This window comes from Sceloporus occidentalis, unplaced genomic scaffold (genome assembly GCF_023333645.1).
Source record: "Sceloporus occidentalis isolate IW3139 unplaced genomic scaffold, rSceOcc1.0.p SCAF_10, whole genome shotgun sequence".
Lineage (NCBI taxonomy): Eukaryota > Metazoa > Chordata > Lepidosauria > Squamata > Phrynosomatidae > Sceloporus > Sceloporus occidentalis.
This window is the reverse complement of record NW_028316990.1, coordinates 1,579,014-1,591,035: the sequence shown is the minus strand read 5'-3', so window position 1 is coordinate 1,591,035 and position 12,022 is coordinate 1,579,014. Positions and strand designations below refer to the sequence as shown.

The following is a 12,022-nucleotide window of genomic DNA, read 5'->3' as shown; positions in this document are numbered from 1 at the left end:
CTAGGATACTCTGAAAGTAAACACACACTTATAACTACACTTGTCCCTCCATATTCGCTAGGGTTAGGGGCACAAGACCCCCATGAATATGGAAAAACCACAAATAACAAAAACACCATGTTTTTACCTGAGACACCTCTCTAGGAATCTCTAGGTTCACCAGTGCAACTCTGTGGTCAACAGACACTGACCATAGAATTGCACTGGAGGAGCTACACATGCCTAGTAAAGTATTCTCTCTAGGAATCTCTAGGTCTTTCAGTGCTACTTTTAGTTGAAGTTGACCATAGAGTCAAATATCCGCAAATATCAAAGCCGCAAATATGGAGGGATGAGTGTATATTTTACTAGGAAGGAGAGTAAAATTTAGATCCTTACCTATCATAGCAAACTATCTCAGCTTGTTAATAGCAGTTAACCGTCTAATTAAAAAGATTGTATGTACAGCGCTGTGTAAATTTACAGCACTTCATAAATAAAGGTTAATAATACTAATTAAAGCAGGGATCAGCTAATATGCTCTCATTGTCCAGAGGTTTCATATTAACAGCTAGAGTGAACTGTGTAATGTCATTAGAAGTTTTCTTTTTCTTCCATTGGCTTCAATTCTATATCATGGTCCATGTTGTGTAGCTTTATCCATAGTTAGTTTAGAGCTGCTATGCAACCCTAATAAATGGTAAACATTCATATCAGGGCACCAGTAGGAGTGTCTTAAGGCACACTGAACTCTGCTGATGTGCACTGACAACTGTTGTGCGTCAGTCACTTTGCTGGCTTCCCCATGTAGTAATGTCACAGCAGCCCCTAACTGAATATGGATATTGTGAAACTGCTCAATTCTATTTCCAACAGACATAAGTCCCATACTGGATTGGCAGCCTTATTTTGCTTAATAAGGTTCCTTGAATGAGTTTTAAGTAATATAAAATGATCAAGCATCAGAAATATCCTAAATATCTTATCCATCATACTCAAGTAAATAAGGAAGCAGTTAGCTTAGACAAACTACCAGAAAGTCCACAATGTGAACCGAAACAATATTTAAAATTAATCCTTTAATTTCATACTTTTAGGTTTCTGTTGTTTGTATACCACTGGATAACTGTTACTAAACATAACAAATAGTTACTAAGTGTTAGACCAGATGAACCCATTCAACTAGACCATTCTAACTTCTATATTTTATTTTAAAAAACATGTAACAAACACACAATAAAATAAGAATGGAAAGCAAAACATATTACAATTCATATAAACTTGCAGACATAACAAAAGGGACAACCACAAATATTTTATTTTAATACTATCCAAGTCTAGTCTGTCTTCTAGTTTCTAGTGTGACCTATACTATTGTGTCAAGACTTTGCAAAAGTCCTAAGTCGACAGTAAGACCTCCCTAGAAAAGATTTGTTCCTGTCATGAAACGTAGGCATTTCTGCCTCTGGGCACATTAATTACATAGTAATTATAACAAAACACAACAGGAATGCATCCAAGGCAAAGCATATTGAAAAAAACTTTGCAATCACACTCCAATCTGAAAAACCTTTTAAAAAAGGCTACTTATTGCAGCCCTCAAATGTGGAAAAATGCTTGTAACCAATTCCATCAACTTCGGATGGATTTCAGTAAAGTTACTCCAGAGCAGGTGATTTGTAAAGTCTAGTACTGCTCCGTTAGGTTCACATACATTTATTTACTAAAAAGCATTCTGCAAAGTCATATGCAAATAGTAGCGGAAACAACATTTCAAACATGTTTCAGTATAGAGTACTTCAGTGTAAGGTAAATTAGTTCTTTCCCTTAGGTCCTATGATATGCCCAATAAAATTAATTCTGTTAGTCAACATGAGTCACCAGTGGTCAAGAGAAAAGTCTTCTGTTGCAATCCTGTACACATTTGCATGAGATTAATCCCATTGTTCCAGCAAGACCTGCTTCTGAGAAGAGCACACCTTTTGGAGGGCCACTATGCCATTGTATTTAATGGGATTTGAACATCCATGGATTTTGGTATCCCTGGGGGCCCCTAGAACCAAACCCCAGCAGATATGAAGAGCCCACTGTGTTGTTATTAGTGTTGACCATACTGTAAACAATTTGGAACTTTTTCTCACCTAACACTTGGTTTGTTTCTGCTTCCCTTCTGATAAAACTGCCAGAGAGAAATAGCTGACCTATGCTCCTGTCTCTAAGATTAACTCACTGAAAATACACTGGGTATTTTTAAAGAAATCATGAGCTGCTAACGCTATTCTGAAAAACCAAAAAATAATCATTCAATGAGGAGTGCTATAAGAACTGAAAAGCAATTACTTCTGCATGTACAAAAAGATGCACAAACAGATCACTATCTTCTGCTTACAATTCACTCTTAGCCCAAACACTAGAATGTTTTGTAAAATAAATACCTTCTGCATTTGTTGTTAATTGCAGTCAAATCAGCTTTCACTTAGGATGATCCTATAAACTAGAGACCTACAAACACAGCTGTCATCAACTCTACTCAGGTTCTGCAAATCCAAGGCTGTGGCTTCCTTGATTTGAGTCCATCCATCTGTAATGTGTTCTTCCTCTTTTCCTACTTTACCTAGTATTATCATCTTTACAAAATCCAAATCCATAAAATTTATGCTAGAGAAGAAGAATGCAGAGATCTCTAAATACCTATCAGTTCTCACACTGCCTATACTAGCCAGGACTGATGTTTATTACAGCTCTATATATGTAATGCCATATGTTCCAGACTTTTGACAGAAGCAGACTTAAGTGAACAAGACATGCAAATATCTATACTTTTAAAAGAATCACATTGGTTAAGGATTTAACTCTTCTCTCCACCCCATGCAGACATCTTTCTCAGACAGAAAACAGTCCCGAACAAGTAGACTATACTGTATTTATCCTTAATTCTGTTAATCAGTTTCATTACTATGCATATATTCCACCTTGGCAGAGGCTCATATTCAATTTCCACTGAAGACTTTAAAAAAGGAAGAAGTTAAAACCTACTTTAAAACTAGAAGTAAGTCTTATTGGAGTGAACCAGAAAACTATGGAGTATTTGTGTTATGAAATATGAGGCATACAGATTATCAAAATCTTGATTATCAAAATTGTTATGCCTAAAAGCCTTACCATCCAAAATCAAGACTGGTTGAACAAAAATATTATACTGGGTCTTTTTATCATAAACCTAACAAGAAACAAATGGTGGCCAGTGATTAAATCCAACACTAACATTTCTCCTTAATTCTGGTTAATGGTTTGGGAGGGAAGTTTTCTCTCACCAGATAAAAGTTAGCACAATATCAGTAACCAAAGCTTGGGAGATGTGCTTCAGCTTTTCAGAATGGAGAAAGCCCCATATAAAATCTAGGTACCCAAAATTGGTATAAACTAGGAAGAGGATATGGTCATCCAAGGAAGCTCAGAGGACCAGATTTAGCCCATGGGCCTGAGATTCCTCACTTTTGCTTTAGAGAATAAGAAAAACAAGAGCAATATTTGCTCCAGAAAATGAACAATCTAGATTTTGACAGTGTGTGACAATGGTAAAAGAACACTAGAAACAGCATAAACACTTGTTGGTGCAACTGGGCCAAAACATATTGGGATCCTACATCACCCCGTTCTTTACCTTTTATGGATAAAGAAGATACTTTCATTCCCACAGAGTAGCTATAGCAGCCTGCAATTTATATAAAAGGTTGCCCAACAAAACATTGCCTTGGAAAAGAATCTGAACTTACACACACACAATGCCAATATTCACACACTGCTGGGGCATAATAAATGGCTGCTGAAATGAAAGGGCCCTTTGTGAAGACCAAATGCATTATACAGCATAAAGAAGGAAACAAGGAAAAGCTATCCATGTGTTGCCACTCAAACGAAGCATATTTAAGAACCAATCACAAATGCTCTGGAGCCCAGGTTAGAAACCTCCAAAAATTAAAACGTGTATCAACTGGAGATGTTCTATCCTTGCACCATTACTATAAGCAGTGCCAGAAAGTTGACAGGTAGAGCAAGATAAAAGATTGAGCATTAATAGCACAGAGGGATGGCAAGGGAGGGCATTTTTGTGGACTGGAATTCTGGGTTGTAAAAAATACTGGCAGTGCAATGCTTCTGGTACTGAAAATGGATTCTAGGCAGAACTCCAGCACAAAGTTAAGGGATGGACAGGAGCTCATTGGCAGAGCACCCACATCTTGTAGGCAGAAAGTCCCAAATTCCATCTCCAGTTATATATAAAAAATCTTTCTGGCTGCAGAGTTCCAGTCCTGCTTTGCCCTTAAGGTAAAGTATATAGTCAATATAAGTCTGTGACAAGTGCAATACTGTTACTAGATCTGACGAAGGATGAGGCAGTAGAACATTCCAACAAGGCATTCGGTTCAAATGTGGAGTCAAGAAAGACAAGCACAAAAAGGCATTCCTTGTGTCCCACACTCCTGTGGCAGAGATCGTTCGCAAAGTCTTGGAAACAGGGATGACAACAGCTGTAAACATCATTTCAAGAACCTTCTGTGCTTCTTCCTCTAACTGCAAAGCAGTTCAGGTAATTGACAAACCTTTGGAACAAGCTCCTTTACATAAGGAGGCAAAGTCTTCAGGCTTCACAGAAGGGAAGCTGCTCTTGTTTTTTTAAACAACAACAAACCGAACAAGACTTCTCAGAAAGCTGTTTGTTCAGATCAAAGTGCTTGGGATTTGGCTGTATCAGTGCACACGAAGTAGGTCATCAGTTCTCCCTTCCCCTTGACATTAATAAGTCCTCGGCATTCACAGGCGTACCCCAAGCTCTCTAGTATTTTGCATGTCTCTTCTGTAACCTGTAGGAAGAAACAGAAAAAGCTAGCAGGATATAGAAGATATTTGGAATAAGTGTTTTATCAGTGCGATATCCTGCCACTCAACTACAGTGCTTGAAACGGCTCTTCAGGTAAAATAATTTCCAAACATTATAAAAGCCACTATAACTTGCACGCACACAGGCAATAAAACATTACAACAAAGATGTGTGTTAACAGTTTCCCCATCAGTCAGTCAACTCCGCTATACAAAATTCCTCCTCTCTCCTCTTGAAGAGTAAAATATTTGTAGCCCTCTACAGAGACAGTAATAACGGAATATCTATTTCCAGGCAATAAGCCGCCTTAACTGGCCGCAGCTACAGGGAGTTAGATGCAATGAAAAGCAATGGGAACAGCCACAGTAGTGTAAGGTAGGCTTAAGGCTGAAAGAGTGAGCATTGGTCTCCACTGGAGCCGGTGCCCTCAACAAATCCTCTTTTTGGCTACTATCACCATACCTTTTCACTTACCATCACCACCCTGGCCCAAATGATGCTGCTAAGGGAGGAGAAGGCAAGTGGATGATACTGCTACTCCTTGTTGCTAACTACAGAATGTGAAGCAGTAAGTAAAGAGGAAGCAACAGCAAGGAGGATGGGAGTAGAGGGCTCTGCTTAGGTGTAGCCATTGGCAGGTGGGTGATAATGCTGAACCCCTCATGCCAGCCCCAGTGGGACAATGGATTTTAATAAGTGTCTTTAAAAAATAAGGGCTCTTACTATTGCAAAAGAATAAATATACTTCAAAGAAAGCAAAAGAAGTGATAAAAGAACTGTGTGTTCACTGGTTTGTATTAGGTTGCCCTGTACATCCTTCTGAATTGACAAAGAAATCCTATCAACTAAAAGCCTGTTCACCTCTAGTTAAAAACAGCTTTAAGCCATTTTATAAAGATAGGTGAGGGAGCTGACAGAGGAGTTCTGCAAATAAAAGATTGACAACAAAGAAAGCCCTTCATCTGACAACTCCGAGTGCACCTCAGGACAGCAGCTGACCCCATAAAAGGAGCTCCAAAGAATACTTTAAAGAGGACAAGTGCCCTTCTCTACGTTAGTATTACCCACAACTATGGTTCATGGGTTGATGCTAGTCCACAAGTCATCAGCTGCCAGTCCTGGCAAGTTTCCAAGAAAGAAAGAAACAACTTAGAACAACTGGGCATCAGTATGATATTGTTGGTCCCTGGCACACTGGGGGGAAATGCCAGTCACCTACATGAGATACCTTGAGATGCACTGCTCTGCATCACCACTGCTCAGGTTTCTTTCTAGAGGGGACAATTCAAAACCTCACTTTTATATTACCTGGATTTTCCCAAGTTCTCCAGTACTCTCCATTCTGCTGGCAACGTTGACAGTGTTTCCCCAAATGTCATACTGGGGTTTACGAGCCCCAATCACACCAGCTACCACAGGCCCATGGTTTATACCTGCATGAAGAAGAAAGTCTTAGTCTTGGCTTCCAAGTTTTGTTTTGTTTTGCATGTTACCAAAGTTTGAAGGTGTAAAACAGAAGAGCTCATCAATTTAGCTCTGAGCCTACCCATCTATTTTCTGGTCTACCCGTTTCATTATTATGTTGTCATCTTTCTGCTTCCCTAAATCCCAGAGGAATTTGGGCTTTTGGTTTAGGAGACAGGTTGTTATTGAATCACTTTCATCTACCATCATATTTTATCAAGATATAATAAGAATGCAGATTCCCTGCTTACCTTTATATGGTGGGGAGCAGCAGAGACATATGGAGCTATTTTTCTTTAGCGGGACTCACAGCAATAATGTCTTCTGGGATCTTCCAAGGATTTCCCAGGAGGTCCATGGATGCTTGTCATGGGAAAATAGCAGAAAGTAGCTGAATGTGTCTCTGTTGCTCTCTCTGTGGAAAAGGGAATCTTGGGAGAAGTACCACACTGAAAATGTGGGTTTGTGGGGAGTACACCAAGAGACATGTTGTAGGTACACACTGGAGATATATCTCATCATGGCAGGATCAGCCATTGTTTAAAACTCTTTAGGTCACTATGCCATAAAATGTCTCCCTTGCAGGGTTAGCTCTGGATAAATTCTGCAAAGAAAATGAGGTTTTAGGGTATCCAAAATGTTCCATCTGGTGGGATGTGAGTTAATTTTGCAAAAAATGTGGCTCTAGGATAACTAAAATGTTTCATCTGGTGGGTTGAGGGTTTTTAAAAAAAAAGGCTTTCTTTGACTCCAGTAGCAGTTTATTTACAGAGTGTCATTCTATGAGTAGGAAGGCAAGGCAGAGAAGCCGGGGGACTGAATGGAGATGCCCAGTGGTTTTGATCCTACAGTCCTCATCTTACATTCTTTGGCTACCTTTTTTCAACAACAACACCTTGAAATTTAGCTAATGAAGGACAACAGATAAGCAAACCAATAGACTAAAGGCACCCAAACCCATGGCAAAAACAGTTACAGAGCCAGTTTTCTCTGTAGGATGTAGTGATGCAAAAAGGGCACTTGTGGGTCCAAATATACAAGAAATACAACAGCACCCTTAAACTTCAAGGTTTTTTTAATATATGAACCATTTCATCACACACAAGATATCCTATGTTAGTGTCTGTTTTTATTACCCTCAATTTTGTAGGCCTGTGTAACTTATACCTAGGCATAAAGAACTGAAAGAAACCAAGTTGATGAAGACAAACCAGCTTTGCTTCTGCCCAGCCCTTGAGCTTACAGGCCATAGGTAAAGGAAACCAACTTACCAACTCGGAGGCGGAAACTGTTGAATGAATGCCTGTTGATGCCATCAAGTTTTGTCATCAAGGCCATTGCAAACTCCACCATGATGCCAATTTGAGCATGCTGCCTTTCTTGATCCTAAACAACATGGAAGAGGAGTGTTAAGAAAACCATTTCCCTAAGGCACTAAAGAACTACAGGAAAAGACTGCAGAAATCAAGACTCTAGTTAAGTAGCAAAATAATTCTCCCACAACCATACACAAATTCGAATGACTTGGCATTATGACAGGCGACTTACCAGATTATTCTCTTGGCCTGGTGTAACACACAGCCCAGAAGCTGCCATGTATGTACTCCCAATCGTTTTTATTTTTTCAACGCCACTGAATTTAGGTTTCAGCAGCAGCTGTTTGAAAAAGGGAACAAAATAACATTCACGCCTTGTTGATTCTCTGTGTCTTTACTATCATATCAGAGGCTAGGTTTTCCAGTAGAATAAGCTAGAACAGTAGAGATCCAATAGAGCTGACTTTCCCACTGCATTTCATACTGCATACAGCTATGCAAGTACAAAACACAAGGGAAATGTTATAAGATTTGATCCATGCTACTGTGTCCTTATCATTTTTTCAATATATATCCATGCACAACTCTTGATCTGGCATGTTTCGACGTTGGAAGGCAACAATTTCATAAGACAGTTGTAGAATCAAATACAATATATATCAACTTGTTAAAATGCACAAATAAAGCTAAGGTCTTTGTGGTTTGCTTTATTTGGTCTTGTGATATAAAATATACCTAAGCAGTTAGGCTTAGGTACATAAGGTAAAATATACATAAGCAACTGTTACATGGTGTGTTTTACCTTTACCTCTTTATGTAGTAAAACTACAATTCTTACACAAAACGTAAAGTTATCTCTTATAACATTGTCAACATAATATACTTTAATTATACCCTATTTATTGCAAAATGAATTAACTATAAGTAATGCATTTATAACTAGTTGTTTTCAGACTTCTCACTTCTATCAGTGTCTGATCTCCATCCATTTTCCCTCTGTTCCCTTTTAAAAGAACATCTCTGGCTGATGAAATAACATGTGTTTCAAAAGCTTGTACAAATACATTTTGTGCCTCTCTGGCTGCTCTAAAAAAGGTAATGACACAATATGGATTTTGGAAGCTGTCTTACAATAAACTCTGCTATGCCTGCAGAGTTTGTATGATATAAGAAGAGCTGTCTTCACTGGAGGAGGATAGGGTAACACTTATTTTGAGATTCAAAGGGCAAAGCCTTCCATAATCCCAACATCAAACCAAAGCAGGCTAGGAAATACCTCATCAAAATCCGCAATGATTTCATTGAGAAGCCGAAGGCACTCCAAACCTTCTTTGTTGACATCGCATTCTGTGTAGAAGACCTTGAAGTCAGGTACTGATGCAAACATGACACACACACAGTCATAGGACTGATGGTACCAATCCTGCAGAAAATGCAGTAAGTAAGAGTTTCATAATATCACTGCTCACAACCATTGCTTTTGCTTTAACACAACAGCCCCATGCAATTCAAAGGATACTGATACATCCTAAGAGGCTGTTCCTTCAGAGCAATTTCTTCAATAGGACATGTCTAGTAAATCTCTAATATTGCCCTGCACATGACGGTATCTTAGCTATACAAGGGAGACCTGCACCAAAAATGGTAGTGTAGCGTGTTCCTATTCAGAATTTCAGCCAGTCAACCATAACTTTTCCCAATATATTCCCTTTCAATCTTCCACTCTCCCTTGTTTTTAGCTTTCCCTATGCCAGTGTGGCATAGTGATTTGAGTATTAGGCTAATTCTCTGGAGACCAGGGTTCGATTCCCATCTTGGCCACCTTGGGCAAGTCACATGCTCTCAGCCTCAAGGGCAGGCAATGAGAAACCACCTCTGAACAAATCTTGCCAAGAAAATCCCATGATAGGTTTCCCCTTAGGATTTGAAGGCACACAAGACACATATGCACACTTTGTTCGATGCTTTGTGCGATTCCTTTCAGGGAGTGGAAAACTAGGATATAAATATTCTTGTAATAAAAGTACATCCCAGCCATTCGAATTTACAACATCCCACTGAATTAGGCCATGGACATCCTAATTTTCCAGGAAAAGTACACAACAACAATACCCAAAAGAGAGCATTCTGTGCTCAGCCTTCATTGGCCTCCCTTGGGATTTCTCCTCCCCCTAAAAATATTTTCGGGGTACTTCTGCAAACCTTAGCATTCCCACAAGCCTGCCCACATTTCCCTCTTGTGTATGGATGGTTCCATTTCATCTACTGTACATGTGTAGCCACATTCAATGAATGAGTTTGCTATTAATATTTAGGATACTAGTACTTTGGTTTCATGATTGCTTTTCAATGCACAGAGTGTAGGGAAGGGGAACAACAGCCTCATGACGCGATCTATGAAAGAACAGGTGTGCAAACGCCTTCAGCCAAACAAATGCAGCACAATAACGTTAATGCTATTCTTCCGTACCTCATTTAACTTGTTGTCTCCAATAAAGTGGGCAGCTACGTGGGCCGGAAGGACATTTTCCAGCAGCAGCCTGTTTACGTTCTCCATGGTTTCAAAAGACTCGTGTTCTTTTTTAAATTTATTCTTTTGGAGGCAGTCCAGCCGACAGTAATAGTCTATCTGCAACCAAGCAAAGGAGTCATGAAATACATCTGTACTGTCATCGAACACTTAGGCACTTTCCATGTTGCTGCTATAAATACAATAAAGGAACCAATGGTCAGATGGAGAGGAATGGAAGGAGAGAGAAGAGGTGTTCCTTTGCTAAGTTGGTGAATGGGCTTATTGCCTGGATTTGGAGGTATTTACAACATGTAGTATTTTCAAATGCAACCTACAAAATTTATGCCCTTTAAAAAAAATTTATAAGAGCTAGCACAGTGTAGTTTGAGCATTAGGCTACAAATCTGGACAGTAGAGTTAAAATCCCTGCTTGGCCATGGAAACCCACTGAGTGATCTTGGACAGGTCACACTTTCTCAGACTCAGAGGAAGGCAATGGCAAACCTGCCCTGAACAAATCCTGCCAAGAAAACCCTGTGATAGGTTCGCCTTAGGGTTGCACAAGTCAGAAACTACTTCAAGGTACACAACAACACCAAAGAAATTTTATGCAGGAAAGAAAACCTAACCTCCTCCGCACATACACACTGCCTTTTAAGGGGAAATTTTTATTGGTATGTGTTATATGATAACACGTAACGCAACTTAAAGAGTTCTTCCATCTCTGCATTTGATGGTTTTGGTTCTTCCTCAACACCTGTAACTTGGCAAAATGTAGAGCCCTTCCATACCAATTATAGCACTATTATCGCATGGCACTTTGAGGAACTGGAACGGAATGGGGAGGAAATGACTGTGACTTTCTGGAGAAGCCCATAAGGCTGGATTGAGACCCAGGAGAGCTGGATATGGCACCATCCCCCATTTCTAAACTGGGTCACTGGACTTTACACTTGGGATATTCAAAGCTCTCACAACCACCCTACGAAGGCTGAAAGCCCCTACATCATCATCATCATCATCATCATCATCATCATCATCATCATTATTTATTTATAGAGTACCATCACTGTACATGGAAAAAGAACAAGGAAAAAGAAAAGTTCCCTACCCTCAGCTTACAATCTAAAGACATAACACATAAGGAAAGGGGATGGTAACCACAAGGGAAAAATCTCAAAGAGAGGGGCAACCCAGCATTCCTATTACAAAGCAGTTCTGAAGGGAAAGCATTACATCTGGTCCTAGTAAATAATATGCGGAAATTAAGAAAATACAAGTTCTTTATATAGTCTGCCAGGAAAAAGGATTCCACATAATGGATAATGGAATAGGAGCAGAAGCCATACCTGTTTGGAGAGCAGAACCAAGGTTATGTAAAACAGGGCCAGATATAAATTTGTCATTATTGTTGGATCTTTCATGAAAAACCTAGAACAAAAGAAGAATGGTAACATAAAGTTAAGTCCTCAGGAACTTAATCTGAAGTACATATGACTAATGTTTGGAAATGGCTCACTGAGGACACAAAGGCCCAGTACAGACCATGGAAAAGGGGCCATCCGCAACCGCCCCTTTCCGCAGAGGATTGGGGCCAGGGCAGCCATACTGGCAGCCCAGAGGCCCCAATCCGGCACTTTTCCGGACCACAGAGAAGCGGCAAAAATTCGCTTACCCATGGCCTAGAAAAGGGGTGTCCTTGGGGCTTCATGACCCTGGACACCCCGGGAGCCAGAGCCATGGGAGAAAGGGGCCGCTTGGCCCCTTTTGCCCTGGCATCATTCTCGTAGTTGTTTAGTGGCTATGGGAATGAGGCACACGCCCAGAAGGAGCTCAATTTTGGAGCTCCTTTCACTGCAGCCAGGCCGC

The 12,022-nt window shown here is 39.9% G+C and overlaps 1 protein-coding gene across 2 annotated transcripts in view; it reads right to left on the bottom strand.

Moving 5' to 3' along the window:
- Positions 1-1,169: 1,169 nt before the first annotated feature.
- ADCY7 (adenylate cyclase 7) overlaps positions 1,170-12,022 on the bottom strand; it is a 70,743-nt gene continuing 59,890 nt past the window's right edge. For both annotated transcript variants that reach the window (XM_089476967.1, XM_089476968.1), the window contains 7 exons: positions 11,503-11,584; positions 10,112-10,270; positions 8,918-9,064; positions 7,874-7,981; positions 7,597-7,711; positions 6,170-6,294; positions 1,170-4,844 (listed from right to left, as the gene is read on the bottom strand). In XM_089476967.1, coding sequence (XP_089333093.1) covers positions 4,707-4,844; positions 6,170-6,294; positions 7,597-7,711; positions 7,874-7,981; positions 8,918-9,064; positions 10,112-10,270; positions 11,503-11,584 — 874 coding nt within the window. In that variant the 3' untranslated portion in view covers positions 1,170-4,706. The remainder of the gene's footprint in view (positions 4,845-6,169; positions 6,295-7,596; positions 7,712-7,873; positions 7,982-8,917; positions 9,065-10,111; positions 10,271-11,502; positions 11,585-12,022) is intronic.